At 40.3% G+C, this 20731-nt stretch overlaps 2 protein-coding genes across 6 annotated transcripts in view; one reads left to right on the forward strand and one right to left on the reverse strand.

Annotated features, from left to right (window-relative positions):
* osbpl6 (oxysterol binding protein-like 6) overlaps positions 1 to 16166 on the reverse strand; it is a 31906-nt gene extending 15740 nt beyond the window's left edge. For all 5 annotated transcript variants that reach the window (XR_003669330.1, XM_028393316.1, XM_028393314.1 and 2 more), the window contains exons 1-4: positions 15888 to 16166; positions 8740 to 8975; positions 1906 to 2028; positions 1500 to 1553 (exon numbers count right to left, since the gene is read on the reverse strand). Coding sequence is in view for 4 of the 5 variants with exons in the window: in XM_028393316.1 (XP_028249117.1) it covers positions 1500 to 1553; positions 1906 to 2028; positions 8740 to 8874 (312 nt within the window). In the remaining variant the exon portion in view is untranslated. The remainder of the gene's footprint in view (positions 1 to 1499; positions 1554 to 1905; positions 2029 to 8739; positions 8976 to 15887) is intronic.
* A 1929-nt stretch (positions 16167 to 18095) lies between these two features.
* Positions 18096 to 19549, forward strand: LOC114426148 (cytochrome c). The gene is made up of 3 exons (XM_028393340.1): positions 18096 to 18243; positions 18782 to 18958; positions 19058 to 19549. Exons 2-3 carry the CDS (start codon positions 18787 to 18789, stop codon positions 19201 to 19203), a joined length of 318 nt encoding a protein of 105 aa, XP_028249141.1. The 5' UTR covers positions 18096 to 18243; positions 18782 to 18786; the 3' UTR covers positions 19204 to 19549.
* The last annotated feature ends 1182 nt before the right edge of the window (positions 19550 to 20731 follow it).

Here is a 20731-nt window from a genome sequence, read left to right on the forward strand (position 1 = left end):
AGAAACAAAGGTCGTTTAGGCCGGGACTTTTTACTTCACAAGAAATATCTGTGCAGAACTCCTCGTAGGACCAAATATCTGTTTACCTGAGTGAGAGGATGATAATTTTTGTAATGTGTGGCTTCTGTGCAAATGGAGAAGCTTTTCTGCATTGGCCACGCCCACTCCAATCGCACACTAGTTTTCGGCAGAGCGATGGCTCTGGTTCTCGGACATGAGCCAAGAACAAAGATTGATGAGGTGAGCACAAGCTGTGAGAACTCCAAAACCCGGGAGAGAAAATGAGAACATGTTTATCTGTTTCTGTTGAGTATGTAATGTAACAGGCTGAGGAATGCCTAATAGTGGTGTGAGAACAAAATCGATTCATTGACGCATCGCGATGGCGATTTGGAATCGATTATTGAATGTTAAAAATCATCTGTAATCTAAATGTGAAATAACGTTAAGTAGACGGAGCGATAAGGGAACTTTAATGTGCAGCACATCCTCACTCAGACACTTTACTGAGCTGCAAAGATTATTTATAACACAGATGTCCCACTTTCTCCTGATCGCTTGCATCATTGCACGTCTGTGTATTTACGTAGTAGCGTGAATGTCTGACAGTGAGACCTCATACTGTCGATACAACACCTTTAAACAACACACACAGCTGTATGCAGCAGGCCCAGAAAAAAGAGGACTGTACTGCCTGAGTTCAGACTGTGCTTTTATAATGTAACATAAGTCCATTAACATTAAAGCAAAATAGGAATAATGTGCTTGCTGTCAGCTAGTTTTATGAGTTAAACACAAGGTAAATTTATTTTTATAGTTTTTTATTCTTTTATTATCATCTGGTTACATATGGGTACAAGACGCATGTTAAACCTTTTATGTTGTTTACGGAAATCTGAAAGCATTATTATTGCTAAAAAATAATTAGATTTATATTTTGTTTCCTGTAAAATGCAGTTCTTTTCTGCTACAGTGAAATATTTTTGTTTTTGACTGAATAAGCTAGGACATATTTGATTCAGTGCAATTGTAACATTCTGGTGTACATGGTTTCTATTAGTTTAATAAAAGATAACTGAAATAAATTCATCTCTTGTTTCTAATTACAAATGCACAAGTGATTAGTGATAACTCAGTCAGGGCAAAAAAATTGCTAAACTGTTTGATTTTGATTCAAAATGCATCGATGATTTATAATTGAAATTGTGAGGTACCTGAAGATTCCTACCCCTAATGCCTAATGCCACCTGTAAAACTATGCAACAAAAAACAGTGCTTCTGTCAGGACCACACAGCTGCAACACATGTGGTTTCCTTAAAAACGTCTTCAAGCTTGTGATCATTACTGACGTCACTCCAACCCGTGCAGGATTCTTCACAGCCATGTTGTCACATTCCCACATTGAACATTGTGACCCATGTTGCAGATGTTTCTGCTGACTCACTGCTACGCCAGGCTGCCCTGTTTCTGCCTCTGGGGTGTAGTCAGGGTTACTTACATCAATGGGGGACTTGGAGTACTTCAGGATACCATTGTCCAGAACAAAAAAACGCTGCAGAGGAAATAAGCACAGAAATAATGTGCTGGTTATATAAGGACACACACTAAATGCAGATCTCACTGGACCTGTTAAAACTCCGAATTCTAATTGATACACATAATTAGCTATAGGACACTGGGTACTGTGGTGTTGTAGGGATTTCTTCTGCATGCATTAAACTCACAGGAAGCTTGCAGAAAAAGCAAGAGAGGGGAAAACTAAAGTGCATGACGAGGGGAATTTCTTTGAATAACTGCACTATTAGACAGCAAACTGTTTGACATTCAAGAAGCAGCTGTGTTTGAAAGTGTTTTTTTCTCACCAACAAAAGCTTTTGTGCCTCTATTTTCCAAGTGGATCTTACCTTGTGCCAGCCTTTCAGGGGCCATTTCCGCTTCTTTAACATAAACCCCTCGTGTTTATCAGGCCTCTGGACGTTGCTCTGACCAATTTTCAGCCCCTCAATTATCTCCCAGCTGTCTGGCTCCTGAAGAAGAATAAAAAAATACAAAGATGTGTCCAAACTGATCCTCCAGAACAAGACACACAATAAAACACATTCAATAAAAATAAAACGATGCTCTTGTCAAGTGTTTGTTTTCATGGGGAAAAACATCAACAACAATGCATGGAACACTTTTTTTTCTTCATTTTTTCCCCCTTGTTCCACACATTTAAAGAAATACTGCCCCATTGAAATTCCTCCTGCACTCTCAGCATTTCCACTCCATTAGCTTTCTCCTGACTACGCTCTTCCTGCTGCTAGTGGGTCTGTAAATCAAAGTGACGCCTCCAGACTGGAGGGACGGGGGGGTTCATGCAGGGACAGGTAAGACATCCCACTGTTGTCCCTCTGGAAAGAACACTAAGTGACATGGAGGCACAGTTTTGATAGCAGTAAGATGTCTAGTATGACAACTTCCACTCAGCAGCGTCTTTAAGCTGTGTTTTTTTTACTGATAATTCTCATTTTTTCTCTTATAAGTCCTATTACAGTCAAATAATAGTAATTATTTATTATAGCTTTTTTGTTAAATATGCCTTTTGGATTAAAGGGTGTGTAGCTTTAAATGATAATGAGCTGTTGCTGGTGATGACCCTTTCCAGATTGTTTTTTTCCTGCTCATACTCCCATGAAACCCAATGTAATGGAATGTGAAGCTTTCCTGCCTATACCATTGATAGACAAAGGAATTCAACCGTACGTGGTTAAACCAGCTCAGGTTGGGTCCTATCCCCTTACAAGGACATGGTTTTCTCTCTTATTTTGTGAGACAAACACTGAAAATTTGAATTTTGCACACTATTTAAATTCCAATGTAAACACATAGGAGATTTTTCTCTGCATGCTGCTACTGACAAATAAAAAAAAATGTTTTCTTTCTTAAATAAACCTTTACACAAAGCTTTTTAAGAGCCTGCACTTTATTAATTTAATGCAGCTCTTAAGAGCATCACACACAATATAAAATGCCTTATGAATGCTTTGCATCATTGCAGACCACTGATGTGCCCATCATCTATTTTCCTGGGGCACTTTTCCATTATAATAAAAGAAAAACTTATGGAAATCAAACATTAAATTTAAATAGGTCAGGTTTATAATGTTGCACTTGAATCGGTAGCGACAGAGATTTCAATTCAAAACCCACAACTTAAAATGCACAAGCACGTCCGGCACAGCAATAACAGCCTGTGGCTCTTTGCAAGCACGATGTGCTGCCGCAACCTTCATGACAGCTCTGGGGGTGCGGGTGAGACGACACCTGACCTTGGTTTGCAGGACAGTTAACAAAAGGAGACAACAGCTTGTTTAATCTAATGGCCTGGCGAACAGATCTGTCTGGTAATGAGGTCATGTTACTCCACGGAGGCCAGCCCCTCCCATGAGTGGTAAAAATGAGGAAGTGAAGGAGCTCGACTTCATTAGTAAAATGTACCTCACCATTTACATCAATCATATCATAAAAGGTAGCAGTCTACTCATTATAATCCGAGGCACTATAAGTAAAACATCTCAGCTCTCTGACGTTACCTCTGAAGGGATCACGCTTCCTTAAATAGTACATACCAGCCTACTTGATAAAGTACAGTCCCTGGCTGGCAGTAAGGAGCAGCAGCAATATTTCAGACAAACTTCCTGTGTGTTATCTGCAGCATTACAGACGTTCAGCTGGATCCAAATTGATAAATCAATAGCACACTAAATAAAGAGTTGCTTGTGCTGCAAAACTTTCCTGGGCATCATTTTACCATCCAAACCATCAACAACAAATTCCTTAGTACAGGGTCTTCGAACTCAATACTTTAAACACTCAATATGCTGATTATAGGCTTATGGAAATTACAGTTACGTTGAGAGGAACTGCTTTTGTTATTTACCCTGAGAACAGAACTAAGAATTAAGGCAAAGTGATTTCCTGTGCTCTGCGTACATTCATTGATCGTGCTGCAGAGTAATTTACAGCTGAATGAGCTGGCCCCTCTTGGCGAGTTTGCCCCTTTAATGAAGGATCTTGTGGCAGACTTGAAAAGAGGCTGCCTGTTTTTCCATGTCAACATTTAAAAAGGTTTGTTCCATCAGGCAGCTCTTAGAAGATAGCTTTCCATGCTTCTTACTTGAAAATGAGATTCGTTATATATACTGAAATGACAAGTTCAGATGACAAACATATGGTTTTAGCAGCCCAAAGGAGTTCTTGATCATCAGTCTGAAAATGTAGTCGTGTCACTTTCTTATGGGATTCACCATATGCAGTGACAGTCAGAGTGCCACGGTGGCACAGTGGACCTCTTTACATGCTGCGATGAATCAAACTATTACAGTTAAGGTCTCTGTGAGCAGGAGAAAGGACAAACACTCCTTGGAGACACCTTAGGCTAAATCAGCACTATAAATATCAGCCCACTTCTGATGACCACTTTCTCCTATACATCTGCCTCTTCTGTTAGCACCGACAGAGAGTCTGTCACTCAGCTTTGCTGCAGTGCATATAGACTCAACACATATCCCAAAAAGGGATATACAACATTGCCAAATTGACACAACAGACAAACATTATTTGCCAGGTTGTTAACTGGAAGTTGTTCTAGGGTTCTAAGGCTCCTGCTCCTTGCTCTCTGCATGAGTCCCTGCCACCTCTCACACTTGATTGCTATCATCTATGACCCCTCTCCCCTTATCCCCTCTGTTTGTGATGTCGGACGTCATGTTATTTTTACCAAAAACAGTCCTTACTGTGGTGTCTAAGGGTTGATTCCATCTCCTCTCTGTCCACTCCTCCTCTATGACTATTTAATAAATAAGCCTAATATGGAAACATTCATGTGCCATTAAATTTACGAAAAGGGATGCTTGCATTCAGGGACTGCAGATGAAGGCTAATTCTGGTGCGTTTACAGAAATGTTAATACATGCGCATTGTCCCTGTCAAATAAACTAATAAAATGAAAACATTAAATATCTGAAAAAACGAATTTGTGCCCCAATAAAACATAATGATGCAAATCAATAAAATATTAAAAATCCAGAAATCAAATTAGTGAGCAACCTTACTGTTTATAGAGTTCATGGGAACCATGATGAGCTGCAGTAGCATCAATTTTATTTTATGCTCTAATCTTCATTATCTTCATCTATTAGTAATTAGCATAGCGTATCTTGATGTGTTGAGGTAATAGGGCTGGTTTATAATCTTGTTGTCTCAGATATAGTTGTACTCTAAAACTGACAAAATAAATATATTTTCTGATATAATAAAGTATTCAGTAACTTTTTATTTCAAGGATGTCGTTTATTTAAGAACCAAATCGGATAATTATTCCAATTGGTGTAACTATATGAGCAAGTTGTCGTCATTCATAAATGTAAGGATATTGTGCTTTTCTCCAGATGTTATTGTTTTCAATTGTTGTTGACCAAACAGGAAGACCTTAAAAGTATTTATATGAAGGTGTAGTCCAAGCAGCCCTTGGCTGATTTGTCCTGTTTCATACAGACACAATGAGCCACCACCTATAGTGGTACTCTTTTCTCACCACTAGTATAAAGGAGAGAAAGTGTAATCTTTGACACAGACACTGTAACGTATTCTCACCTGATCGACCACAATCACCTCTGAAAGATGATATTGCAGCAGCTAATAACCACAGAGGAATTGTTGTGGGGATTGATTTCACTGCAGTATCTGGCTGGCTCAGCAGTAAAGCTTAGAGTAGGAGAATGGGCTGCCACATGGTTGGAAAGTTAACACCCTGAGAGAAGCACAGTCTCACCATGCACTGCCTGTGTAAACACCACAGATTCAGTTACAGTCTACACGTGTGACCTGTTCGCTTGTAGGTGACACACTGGGCCTCGATCAGCACAAACATTTGGATAACAGAGGAAGAGAAGGTGAACTCTGCATTTGTTGAGTGATTTAATGAAACAGTAGACCTTGGATTATCTACTTTTTTGTCGCCAATACAAAAACAATTTAAAGGATAATTTCAAAAGCCTAAACAGTGTGAGAGGGGTCAGATCTGATAACGGCATTACTGATTCCCCTTCTCTCTCCCTAAATATTTTCATGAAAACAATCACTTCCTCCTCCTATCTTTAATCAAAAAAAAACCCTTTTATCATAGCCAGGAAATGACAAGCAAAAAGAGAAGAAGCAGATAGCTGCAACAACATCCTGAGTCCTGTGTTTGTCTTACTGTAGATCTACAAACGATGTGTATTCTGGGTGTTTGTGTGAGTCTTTGCTTACTGCAGGTGTCAGTGCCTCTAATTGCTCTCATGAGGGTCTCCAGAGTGAACAGTACTTGTCAGCAGAGGGGAAAGTGACATGTATTGATTGTGAAAATGGGGGCAGGATCCCATTAAGGCTTTCCCCAAACAAAATGCCCTATTTTCAATTTTCCTCTAAAAACAGGGGCCCAGCAAAGCTAGCTAAGGCCTTTCCTGAGTGTCTGCTGTCCCTGCACACAACACACTAAACACAGCAGAGCTGCTTTATACAAATGTAACGACACAAACGCAACAAGACTTTGGATAAAGACAGATTGCTATTCCGACCCACAATTCCCAGCACAGTGGAGGATACATCAAAATATTGAGAGGGACCAAAATGAATGTGAGCAAAGGGTCGAGGAGTCAAAGGTCAGTGTTGTCACAACATGGCGAACTGTTGCAGCCTGCATGCCTATTTCAAAAGTTTTTTAGCAGCTAGGAGGGTCTTGCTCACCCCTCGTAGTTCAGTTTTCTAGTGATTTAACAGAATTTGTTGCATTTATCAATTTTGCTATAGGTTCCAGGATCAATTTAGACTCTGACAAATGCTAAATATGGGCATCGATACATAGGTAAAACAGAGCCACAAAGCAATTATAGCTTACGGTAATCTGAATTAATCCAAATAACAAAATAAAATAGAAATGCCTAAAAATATTAAATTTAACATTTTTTTTATCAAGATGAAAGAAGAAATGTAGAACCCGAGTGCCCACAGCATTTCCTCAGCTAAACCATGACAGGAAACCAATTCGACAGCCAACAGTTGATACTGATAGAAGTCTGGATCAAAAGCAGCCGCACAGAATTAATACTGGAAACTGAGTTCATTTGTTGTTCTCTGAGGAGCTACCTCTTGGCCTGGTACCTGACTTCATTAAACACATTAAAAGGGATTGACAAAAATGAAAAGCTAATAGATAACCTTCCTTTGAGATTATGGAGCATCTGGGAAATGAAATGTTGAACCTTTTCTCCAAAGGGGCCCTTGGCTTATCAAAGTCTGTGACATTAAAAAAAAGAACAATAAAGAGAAGGGTTAACTGTTTCGTCAAGCAGCAGGCTGTCGGCTTGGCTTTTCTAACGAGCCCCATTTCTCAAACCAGCTCCCTTTTTGTCTTCACAGGGCCATCTCCTGTGGACACAAAGCTGGGCTCCCACTTCGCATACCACAGTGTGCCACATGTTCAGTGGAGCACCAAGCCTCCGCTTGTCCCTCATGAAATATTCATCACCCAGTGCCGACGGAAAAGCTGTGATGTCAGAGATTCCAGTTTCGGTGTCCTGTTTCTGTGCAGACAGTGACACAGCAGCTCAGTGAGGTAAGCAGGGCCGGGGGCTTCACATATGGCTTTACAGCCGGGGTTACGTTTAAGCACTTGTCCTGTGACCTTATTGTTCACTATGTCACTGCAGAGCTCTTATTTACCAAACAGGAACCCGAGGCTGCTTTCTTGAGAATGTTTAGTCAGCTCATCATTTGATAAAACCTTGTTAGGTTGATAGTTTCAAGAGGAAATAAATTAGTAATCAGCAGAAGCAGAGAGTACAACTCTTTTTAATACATCTCATGCCAAAAAATCAAAAAACAGCTTTAGTTAGGTTATTAAAAAAAAAACATTAGGCTTGACATTAACAGTCAGGATTTAGCCTCAGGGCTTATCATTCATGCCTGCAGGGGGAAATTAAAACATCTTTGGGTAAAAGGAATGCCCTATATAGATTGCCCAAATGGGCAAGAACAAAATTATTATGATTTTTTCATCCCCCAAGAGGTGCAGAATGTATTCAAGCTAATGCTTGTTATTGTTGTTGATTTTACTGCTCTCAATCAAATCAAAGGCTCCCTGATCTAGAATCAGACATTACGACTTTGACAGAACACTCAAGAATCATCCTGTGAAATCATCAATGCTTTTGTTATGTTTTATAAATCATCTTGTGTTTAGCAAGCCTAATCAGGATCAGGATGTGTTCTTGTCTTCTTGACCAATCAGAGGTGGCGTGGCACACAGAGCAGTGAAATAATAACAAGTGAAAAGCATTTTGTGTAATTGTATGCCACATAAACATTCATAAAAACATACAGTGCCTTCACATTTAACAGAGTGTACACTTCAGACAACATCTGATTTCATAAAAACTATCCTAGCCTTCCCACTATAAAATGTTTGACCCTTTTTTTGTTTCACATTATGAAAACTGCTGCATGAATATTTCATGGTCTCCTTACCGGCTCAGCTCCCCTCTATCTGCCTGTTTTTCTCTTGCATAAACAGTCACACAGATAGAAGACTGCTGCAACCCAAAACTAATGCTCACTCCTCCCTGTACACCTCTGCTCACGCTGCACTCATTCAAAGTGCTGCCATCCCCAGAATCTATTTCTAGATGGATTCTCACTCGTGGCCTGGAAATTACCTGCCGGCTGTCACGCTGGGAGGAGGATGAGGAGGAGGCGCTCTTGTGAACTGGCGTGGAGGTCTTGTTCACTGGCGTGGAGCTCCTCTCCTCTGAGCTCATGGTGCGGCCGTGGGGGCCTCGATGGTGAGACATGGTTGGGCACCAGTTTGGCTGTGTGGACCTCCTTCAGCACTGGGCCCCACAGCTCAGGAGCATCCCTTGACACTTCCTCACGCTCACTTCTTGCTGTTCATCTGAAACACAAAGGTCAGGAAGTTACACACTATCGCTTCCACTTCACCTTCCTCTTTGTGACACAGTGCTGTTGCTTATAGTAAGCCACGCTGCTGTTGACCAAAATTAGCATCTGAGCCACTCCTAGGCTTTCACAAGTATCCTCTGTCAGATTCAGTATGTTAATCTAACTGAGGCACCCCGAGCTATTCTTTGAAGTATGGCTTTAAGGTTCTTCTCATTACATGTGCATTACGGAATAAGCCTTTCATTATGTTTGCCTTGAGATCGATGCCACTCAGGATTACTCAGCACACATGCAGCAGACTTGTGCACGTCAGTCAATGATCTCCAACTGAACCAGTATCAGGGCTGCAGTTAATAACATGTCCAATATGTTAATCTGTGAATGTTAAAATGACTTGCATCTTCATCGAGCACTATGTCCTGAAATGTCTTTTCTATTAAGTTATGACATTATGTTCTCTAACTAAACTAGACAGAATGTTTATCAAAATATTCATTCATCACTCTCAGTTCATTTAATGTTTCAACTCTTATCTGTACCGAGCTGAGACTGTACCTTCAGTGAAGTAGTAAACAGTACTTCACTGTACATCAAGGCATTGACTGTTTGCAAATTAGCAAATGTAGCAATTACTATGTTTACTGAAGACTACAGTCACTGCCTCCACTGCAGTAGATTGAAATCATCCCAAAGGACTGTTTTGCATAATAAATCCTTAAACATCTAATTACCACTATGATAATGATTGTATTTAAGTGAGGATACTGAATCAAAGCGACAGCTCCATTTGTACATACACCCATCTAATGGTCAACACACCAGCCAAAGGTCCCAGAAGAACAGCCTCCACGATGTTAACCTTTAAGTCTGCAGAGCCATATTCTGAATAAATACATTTGATTCCAAATGTCTGGTTAACCTTCTGTTCAGATAGCAGCAGGGAGTGCTCGTTTTTATCATTAGTCATGGCACTGTGCTGCTCCTCGCTGACAGCCATAATACTGCCTGCAGTGGGGTTGTGTAATTGTCTGGGACCTCAGGAGGCCTCACTGTTAAAACATACACCGATTGCAAGATAGTTGAAAACAAACAGATAAACAGACACTGTTCAGTTGAGGTATTGAGACGCTTAGTGAGACACTGAGGATGTTATCGAATCTATTTGCCCTTCGCAAGGGCAAACATCCTATTGTTTTTAATCAAGGACTTCAGTGTGGACTTTCTCATTGAGAAGATGCCACAAACACACACATGTTGTGAATACAAACTGCAAGAGACATTAATTTTATTTAGGCAAAAAATGCCCATAAAATGTTGGAATTTTGAGCCACATTTGCTATTTTACATTTGGGCCACTAGAGGCTCACATCTATTTCATCAGGGCCAGATGAAGGCCATATCAATGCCAAAAGTGAGCCACATTTGCTTGTTATCTAGGGTTAGGATATATAATATGTATAGTTACTATAAGACATCATAATAAAGTGTACCAAACAAAGTGTGATATGAAAGCACAAAGGTATATTTCTAACGACGGGCAGAGAGAAGTGGGCTGCCGTGCTGGTTTGTTAACATCAGTTTGTGCTCATGGCTACTGTGTCTGACTCTGGAACTCCACTGTGGTTTTAACAACAAGATGTTTCTGTTGGGCTTTCCCATGTGACAGGGGAAACTCCACTGAGTCCCCTGTGCAGCTCTGCAGCATGCAACCACCCTGCATGCTCACACACCATAATCTATAATTTAGATCCTTCAGCAACGTCATCATCCCTGCCCTGTCTTAAGCCAACTGGGAGGTAAGCTTCTAAGTCCATTCAGTATTCCACTTAGTCTATTTAACAGATACACTCTCCTTGACCTAATAAGAAAGCAGAAGTGACAGATGGGCGGTCAGTGTAAACTTGACAGTTGTAATACACGGCCATTCTGTGAATGTGGACGCTAAAGGTATGAACACTGAGGCATCAGACATGAAAAGGACAAAAAGACAAGAAACATTACAGTAAAAACATCAACCAGCTAAGTTAAGAAAAGAATCATTATGTTCACATGTAATTTCGATGTTAAGGAAATTGCACATAACATACAGCAACATCTTTTTAGCATCATAAATTTGATATTCACACAGCAGCTTGTTTGACTGTTCAAGCACAGTGGTGTTGCTCTATATAACGCCACTCATCATGTCAGGGAATGTCTGATCAGGTCTCGATTAGTTATGAGCTTATTGTTCTAAATCCGGCCACCATGATTATGGTCCTCTAAGCAGGAAGATGAGGCAGGCCCTGCCCTGTGGTGGCCACAGGAAACCTCTGAAACAGCTGGTCACTAAAACCAACACTATGCAAACTTGTGGTTGGTAACTAAAGCTGATGGTGTTCTGTGTGAATATTGGTGCAGTAAGCTCTTTGACTTTTGTAACACATTTGCACATGTTTTTCATTTGTGTTCAGCCGCCATTTATTGTGTTGCATGCTACTTTGGTAACAGCTGATTTTTAAGCTGTCTGATGATGGATGAGAATACGAAACTGTTTCCATTATGGGGCATTAAAGACTGAACAGGCATGACCTCACCAAAACAATACACTCTTTTATGTGCTTCATTTAAAAGGCATACAGTATAAATAATGTAAAGTAGAAACAATATAAATATAGCTGCTTGGGAAATAAAGGGTTTGGGCCAAAGACCAGAGAAAGCATCTGCATTGAATATATTAATTGAAATAAACAGGGCATTCCAGTCGCTTGCACAGTTTAAACTCCTTTCCAGAGAGTGTGGTTTGGAAGTCAGAGACAAAGCCACTGAGGGTGTGAAGTTTTAAGATCCAAGTAGACAAAGAGGATCCTTCAGTTACATAAGGCAACAACAGTCCTAGTGCGTAGCAGTGTGGAGTCTGTCGACATTTTGTGAGTGTCTCATGGTGGTGTCACTAAACTTAAAGGACATGAGAAAGCTCACTGCAAAAATGATCCTCTGAACGTCTTTGTGTTGCAAATTGTATGAGGAAGGCTAGGGCAAATGTATGCATCACATTTAAGGAGAAATGTAGCTAGCAGAGAATAGTTTTAATTATAAACATGGGCACAATTCACTAATTCCTTCTAAATCCTGATAAACCTTTATGTTGTCCATTCAAAAACATGATAAAGGTAATTACTTGAGTATTTGAAGTGGATAGTCAGGATTTAAAGCAGAAAATTTCAACTTTAACACTGACAGATATCATCTTGTCATATCCGAGTCAGAAAAAAAAATCACCAACCCTGACCTCAAAATTCAAGACAGCTGCTGCAGGCATCAAATGTAGTGAAAAATGTAGTAACTACATATTCTCCAGGACATAGAACACAGTGTCAAATCTTATTTTTTCAATAGCAACTTCAAAATATGACAGTACTGTCTGTAGGTTTTATGAGTGGTAATCGGGTATTGATGCAGACAGAGCAGTTGTATTCTACAGTATCTATAGTACTGTGTAGAAAACTACATTTGTATACATAATAACAGAAAAAGCTTCATTTTTTTGTAAGTGCAGTGTCTTTGTGCTTAAACACAGTGCAAAGACTTCTTCATGGACACAAGCCTGAAGCGTCTCTAATTTCCCCATAATGGCTGGTAGCACCACGTCTATGATGTGACTAGATCAGCAAAAACACAGATTCACATCCCTTTTCCCCTTCCTCTTGTTTATCTCAAAATACACGCTCAGTCACACTGAATAGTATCTCTCTCATTCTCATTTCACAGCGGTTCTTACAATCAAAAAATAACGAATGTTTTCTAGAAAAATAATTTAGCCGTGCTAAACAGCCAATGTGTTCATGCAAGGTTCAGTAGTCAGGACTCGTGAGACACGTGAAACAAACTGAGTAAACAAGTCTCATGACAGGCTCCATTTGTGTATACAATAGCAATGTAGCTGCAATATACACTTACAGTGACCATTATTATTACCACATTAAGAAAAGGTCTGCTTGTTATGGGAGATTATTGGAATAAAGACATTGTGGATCCAACTGTATATCATCTGATTGTGGGCTAAATGCTGAGTGATAAACCAAGTGTCAAACCTGTGGCACAATAACACTGCGTTGAAATAGTTTACTAAATGTTCATTATTTTTGCGCTGTTAGGGCAAAGATATAATGTGAAGAAAAATTGTAAATTCCTATAATGAGTAAGATTTTATGGTCTGACAAATAAAGAAGCTACTGCCGTCACAGTAGGATCATAAAAATGATAATTACACTGATTCCATAATTCTCTCTTTCTATTAAAAAAGAATCTGGATGAAAATAATGAGTACGTTTCTCCAGATTCTGGGGCTTTTTGCTGCCGAATATGTGCTGTGACCTCTGTCTGAGCGGCAAGTGAAAAGTCAAATTTCTCCTTCAGGGATCAATAATAGAGGATCACACATAAAGTCGTGACTATCATCTGTCCTGACGTGGGTCAAGCCAACAGGAGCAAAGCAGGGCTGCCTAGAGAGAAGCACGGAGGACGACAGTAATCCCACTATCTCTGTGCCCCGCTCTGCGAGATCTGAGGGGGATGAAGAAAATAAACTTCAGATTTAGTCATCCAATATGTCTAGAACACCAAGATCCAAAGCTAAACAGCCACAAGAAAATCACTGTTTGCTGTCGTGGATGCATGTTAATGCAGCACAGACATGATCAGTACACAAATGTAACACAATGAAGCGTGATGGTGCTGTAAGGGGCAGAGAGACATCCATGTTTGTGTTGTCACCACATCTGAGGAACACTGTATCACATTATTGACCAGCACTCTACAGGAACTGACCCAAGTTTGCAGCTGATCCCCCCTCACTGTTGCATAATTAAAGTGTGCCAACAAAAGCAGACTTGTCGTGTCCCTATATTATATTACAGGATCTTTCAGGACAAGTATTGTCTGAATTTACAACTGACTAATAATGCATATTGATTAGCAGAGCAGTGTTGTGACCACTTACAGTGTGTGTACAATATCAGGCTAAATAGATGTAGCTGTTGTGTGACATATGGAAGCAGGTAGCAACACATCTACTGTATGTAGGCCTGTCTTTTTTTTTTTAACAGCACCAACTGGACAGAGCCAGTTTATCCCATGCTGCACACATTACATCATCTAGGTAGAGCTGGGCATCACACACACACTCACAGACCGAGCCATACTTTTTAAGGTAGTGTGCCTGATAGAACTACAAGCAGTGAACTGTTCAAACCTCTCAGTTGTTGCATGTTAGCTCTTATACTTCATGTTAAAGTACACTGAACTAGATGGAAGGATGTCTGGATTATAGTGTAAGCAAACATCGTAATACTTATGATAATTTGGTATTGGAGCCAAAAATGGGGTATCCAGCTCCTGACCTATATTATCAGACACTACAGGCCTATCACAGGTATACTAGGATAAGTACAGGATGCAGAAAAAAACAGTGTCATCACATACATGTTTACCCAACAGAGTCTGACATTCTTAGCACGGGTAGCTGTGTGCATCTCGCCTGAACAGACAACAGTGCAACAGAGTCAAGCAGTGTCCTCACAGTAAGGGGCTAACTAATTCGTCGTAAATTTTCCTTCCAATTTAGGAGTGGGGTGGTGGGGGGTTGATAAATACAAGTTGTCCTCATTTTCATCTGTCAATAAAGACACTAATATGTGTAAATAAAGTTTAAAGTCTGTCATGTCTAGGATGCTGACATCCCTTTTGCTTGCAGCAGAGCAGTAAACATCACACATTAAAACAATAATATTAAAAGGCAGCTCAGCTATGTGGGAATACTTTAAACAGAGCAATGCATAGCCCAACCAAAAGACAAGTCATCTGAATGCATCTATTTAAATATTCATTGTTTCTTACAATCACAAACCCAGAGGCCAAAAAAACGGTATCCAGGACAGCCAGGTTTGTTAGCTATCACAGCTAACCAGCTGTTCTATGCTACCACCATAAACAAGCTATCTGAAATCAAGCATGCTGAAATGTATTTTACTCCCTAAAATCTGTATTTGGCATCGGCTCGAAAAAAATACAGGAAACAAAACAGACTCTATAAAGTAATTATTCCAAACATCAGTGAGGCATTTCTCTCTGTCAAAGAATAAGGCACATAAGCAAAGATCTAAATGGGACGGGGACACCTTCAGCAGGAGAACTCTTCAGGCCGAGACGAGCAATACATCAGACAATCAATAATCCCTACTGATCAAAGAGACATCTATTCCAGAAAGCATGTCAGTGTACCAGCTACAGATGCACTGAGCTTTCAGGTCTTCATCTGTCGTTCTTTAATTAATGTGATCTGAGGCTATTTAAAACAACTGCAAAGTCACTGGCTGACCTTCAGTAGAACAGAGGAGGCTGATGTTGTGGAGCAATCCTGTAAGTGACAGAAGTTGGCTAACTTTCAATTAGTTTCCATTACAACACTGACAGGATAAAGAGAGAGGAGTGTGGCAGATTATGAGGGCAGATTATAATCCTCAGGACACATACTGTGAGTCTATAATCTAAAGGAGAAAGCAGCAGTTAAACAGAGGAAAATGTCAGTGACGCATTACTTCTAAATCGTCACTCACTGACTTTAATCACCCCTCGGATTAGGGATCCTTAAAAATGATGACGTCTCTGAGATGATGGTGATGTTTGGATGCATAGATTAGAAGCTAACTAGCTAAAGGTAGCTAAGGTGGTCATGTCTGACTGGTCCTCGGTGAATCACTCAGGATGCAAATACAAAGGGAACAGATGCTGCCTGATTGGCTGCACACAGCACCGAGGAATGCTGCTTAATTATACGCTGTGCAGCGCCGTGAAAATGCGGCAGCTTTGTGAATAAACCCGCCTGGAAGTGATGTTGTGTAAACAGAATGAGAGCAGAGCTTACCACAGATGCGCTGCGATGACCATGTCTTTACAGTTCTTGGCGCAGGAAACAATTGAGGGGGTCTTCCTTGACTGGGCAGAGATTCCCAGCTTCTCAGAGACAAGCGGCCTCCATCAGGCTCCGCAGCAGGCTGTTCCTGTTTCTTACTGGTAAAGTGTTAAAGGCTTGCGCCGTACGGAGGCTCGAACATTATGGTGAAGTCAAAGAAAAAGTGCTGTGTTTGCCCGTTTCCTTGAATGCGAGCTGTGATGCTCAGCTCAGCTCAACTGCACCGCTCGCTCCTCCCTGCAGCAAGATTGGCTTTGAGCGGGAAGAAATCAACGGAATGGATCAAACGCTGGCGGACAGCGGCTGCGCACAAGACCCGGAAATGGAGCCACACAAAACCGGACTCGGAGGAGCCAGGAATGGCAATGGCCCGGACCCGGAGCAAGATGCTTTTTGTTTGTTTGTTTGTTTTGAATAGACATAAATAAATGAAATAAAGATACAGCTAACATACCTATTTTAAGTATATATTCTGCATTTATTGTAGCCTATTTAATTTGTTGCTAGGTAATATTTAGATTAGACATACAGGAAGTAAGCCACACATGGAACAATGCTGCCACTGCAGGCCAGCTGTGTTAGATAATTGAAGTAACACAATCCACTGTTTGGTGTACTGTAGAGTGATGAAGCTCTGATATGAGCAACTATCACCTTTTTGTTTCCTCCTATACCTGGACTGTATGGTTGCCTGGCAACGGCCCTCATGGCCCATCATTTTACTGCACAGGCATTAATCTGATCTGTTCCATACTCCGCGAGACAAAGAGCGGAGTATGGAACAGATCAGAAAGAGTAGGTAAAGTACTGCAACTCAATTCAGTTTATTTCCAATAAATAAATAAAGTCTTTATGTCATATCTTTATGATCAGATGTCTGACTGTTATATTTTTTTTCCAGCAGAAATGTAGGCTATATTACAAAATAAAACCTGACTGTAGATTCTAACTGCTTTGCATCAGCTCACAAAAGAAGGAGAACACATGAGTATAACTAATTGGTTGGTGTCACAAAGTGCTAAACAATAAACTAAAATAAAAACGTACAACAAACAATACAAACTAGCCACTGCAAGCTAATTTGAACTGACGACTTGAATGTGCAGTGACCGGAGCTTCTTCTGGTGCTAATTAGTGTTTCATTCTCTGTATCTTGGAAATGATTTTACTCCAGAGATTTTCACGCACAGTGGGATTTATGGAGAACCTTTTATGTGCAAAACTAAGATGGGAGGCTGTCGGTGGGCTAAAATATCTATTAACTACTTCCATCTGTGTGTGTCTGTCTCTAAAACGATCAGGTGTCATGTTTCGCCACAAGCACCCTTAACTCTCACATGCTCCATTCAAAGCTTTCCTCTGTCTCACAACATGTCACGATCATAATATCCCTTATGTCAAACTGCTCATTTGAAGGCTTTCTACCACAGGCCTGTACAGGGATTACATGAATCCTGTGTGGGCAGAAATCACTGAAAGAGTGTGGGAGGACACAGACAGTCTATTAATTGTGAAACTGTGATTCCAGCAGAGCTAAGGCACATTTTAATCTAAAATATTAGACATTTATCCTGTATTATGCACCTTTACTTACTTTAAAATAGCCTTAAACTTAAGTAGGCCTACTCCCCCCTCTGTGAGTTAGCCTACTAGCTGGCAGCACATATAAATGTCTGAAAAACTACAAATGTTTAGTAGGCTATATAAGCTATAAAATAGGAAAATAGGTACTACAAATGGGAAACAACATGTTATGTGGAACTGTAAAACTACTGAACTCTGAACTGTAAGTCACTCAGACACATTCATACTGGTACATTCATGTCATGCACTTTACTATGTAAAGGTTTTTATACAATAGTAAATATGTTTCTTCTTTAGATACAACGCAGGGATTTAAATGCTTTCTAGGTATTTACATATGTATTATATATTTCAATTTCATACTTCAATTTAGCTTTGATTTCTATTGTCTGTAACAAAAAATAATTTCCCTCTATCCCTCGGGGATAAATAAAGTAATTCTGATTCTGATAAAGTCATATCATTTTTATTTTATGCTTTTTAGAAGTGAAAAGGAGTGAACAGCGTGTCGTTAGAAATAAATCAATGAGTACGTTTTTCATTTCGCAACTGACGACACACTCTGCGTGACGTCACGCGGACGATGAAACAGGTCAGGTGACTGCTGACGTTCATCGTGAGTAATTTCAGTGGAAGGAAGCACGTTGGTGAGTGTCTGGACCGGTGAAGGACAAACCGAGGGACTGAAGACACTTTAATCCGAGTGGGTACATATTAATCACAGGTACGACGATTATCATCAATGTTGAGCATTTCTGAACCTTTTTTTGCGTTTTAAACTTTCTTTTAAACAAACTGACTGTGCCGGCTCCACATAAAACGTGGTCACGTCCAGTCGGTCTGTTTCCGGGGAACACCCGTAACTTACACTTAGTACAGTTAGTAACTATAAAAACGTGCTCTGCTTTTACATGTTGGCGGTATAAATGTTGTATTTCGACGGTAGCTTGTTCGTGTGGCTTCGCTTGAAACTTACTTTATTCGAGTTTCGACGCGTTAAATGCCATAAAGTAAAAAACTACTAACAATTTTATTGATGGCTGTAATTCCTGATATCATAACGATTATAAAAAGGTTGTGAGTCCATGTTGGAATCTGTGTTGTAACAGAAAAGTTTTATAACAAAGCCGGGGCCTTATAAATTGATGGGACAGGAGCTCCCCCTGGTGGCTGGAGGAAGGCATCATCTTTTATAATTGTTACTTAATACATCTGGATGCAGTAAAGTCTTACTAGTTTTGTGTGGATTCTGTCCTTAAAAGAAACTATGCCTGGAGACATCGAGAAGGGTAAGAAGGCATTCGTCCAGAAGTGCGCCCAGTGTCATACTGTGGAGAATGGTGGAAAGCACAAGGTTGGACCCAACCTCTGGGGGCTCTTTGGACGCAAAACAGGACAGGCTGAAGGCTTCTCCTATACGGATGCCAACAAAAGCAAAGGTATATATAAATATATATGCAGTATTTCTGTAGCTTCACTGATCATGCTGTTTAATGTTAAGCACCATTCTCCACTGTGTCTGCTCATTTTACTTCCAGGCATCATCTGGGAGGAGGACACCCTGATGATTTATTTGGAGAACCCCAAGAAATACATTCCAGGCACAAAGATGATCTTTGCTGGCATCAAAAAGAAGAATGAGCGAGCTGACCTTATAGCATATCTTAAGTCTGCAACTTCATAGAGAACTACTCCTCTTCATCTGTCCATCTTTGTGTCTTGGACAAACTGCTCAAGATGCCAGGACTTTTTTTTTCACAATAACAACAACCAGTTGGAGTAGTGTTGGCATGTCCAGTTGCCTTTTTTGTCACAGCTGTACCTCTGTTTCTGATATGATCGCCCCCTTGAGGTGGACTTACTGATATCGCCTGGTTTTAACATAATTCCACCATAAATTATTAAATGATATATTGTGCATTCAGAATGCAGAGACTGAACGCTGTGTTTGTTGACTGTCATCTAATGTTGTATCTCTGGTTTATAATTATACACTGTTCCAAAAATGAATATGCCTTTCTGCTTCTATACCTCATTAGTGTTTTGTCTTTTTTTTTTAAATCTGAGAGTTAAACAAATTTGACACTACATGTTTACTGATTTTTGAACAATGGTGCAATGCAAGAAAACTTCTGATTAACAGTTTCACTACTGTGCAGGTCTGGATTTCTCAGACTGGGCACATAACACAGTATGTCATGTAATTCATCCATCGGCTCTTAATATTGGAACAAATGTATAAGAGGAGCTGTCTTAAAGAGTGAATTGGGTGCTGGTGTTTAAACCTATTGTGCTTTGTGCATCTGGCAGTGACATAAACTACACAAACACCATTGAGCAGCTAAAACATTTTCTCTATTTAAGTGATTGATTATCATCTTGGAAGCCGTGGAGCTTGAAAGTGTCTTTATGTAAACAACATCTTCGTTGGCAGTTCTTGTAGCATATTAATGCATGTATGGCCAGATAAATGTTGGTGTAAAACGTGTTTTTTGTTTGCTTTGTCATGATATACCACAAAAGAATTCATACTGGTTGGCCCCTCAGTGTTTGTGCTGTAATCTGTATTCCCACATTGTGGAGTATGACTCCCCCTAGCGTTCACATGGCACCCCCGCACACAGATTCCACTAATAATCTTGTATTAAGGAATTTGATTTTCTGACGCGCACACTGCCAGTAAAAGTCGCGGCCACACAACAGAATGATACACAACTGTGGATCTGCAAAGGTTTTTAGTGAAATCAAAGTACCGTTGAGTTGCATTGTTTATTGCAACCGCTTTACTCAATAAGATTCATTTTAGTCCGACAGAAAAGCTTTTGGAACATATTAAAATTGAATCCACCCACATGGGAGGTCTTTGGCTTTCAAAGCGGTTTAACAACTCCCAGCATGACAAGTTATGACCATCAGAGGACAAACATCCTCCATTTTATGCCTTTGCTTGTTGTTCAGTTTACAATCTAATGCTGAGAAGATGTTTGGTGAATTTACCCTAATTAGCCCAATCATCATCTTCATCATCATCATCATCATCATCATCACCACATTGTGGCGAGGAGGGCAAACTGAAGGAGTGCAAACGGTTCATATGGCCAGAGGGCTGTGAGCTGAAGCAACCCTGAGCTGCTGCCTGTGTGACGAAGAAGAGAGCATCAGCGGGACCGAGCCAACCACAGCCAGCGTCATTTGCACACAAGAAGACCCAC

Source organism: Parambassis ranga, chromosome 21, assembly GCF_900634625.1.
Source record: "Parambassis ranga chromosome 21, fParRan2.1, whole genome shotgun sequence".
Lineage (NCBI taxonomy): Eukaryota > Metazoa > Chordata > Actinopteri > Ambassidae > Parambassis > Parambassis ranga.

What these genes read in the sequence shown, in the direction of transcription:
- LOC114426148 (XM_028393340.1), top strand. Translation starts at nt 18,787, where the DNA reads ATGCCTGGAGACATCGAGAAGGGTAAGAAGGCATTCGTCCAGAAGTGC. An exon ending in GGATGCCAACAAAAGCAAAG is followed by an intron (nt 18,959 to 19,057) that starts GTATATATAAAT and finishes TTTTACTTCCAG; the next exon opens with GCATCATCTGGGAGGAGGAC.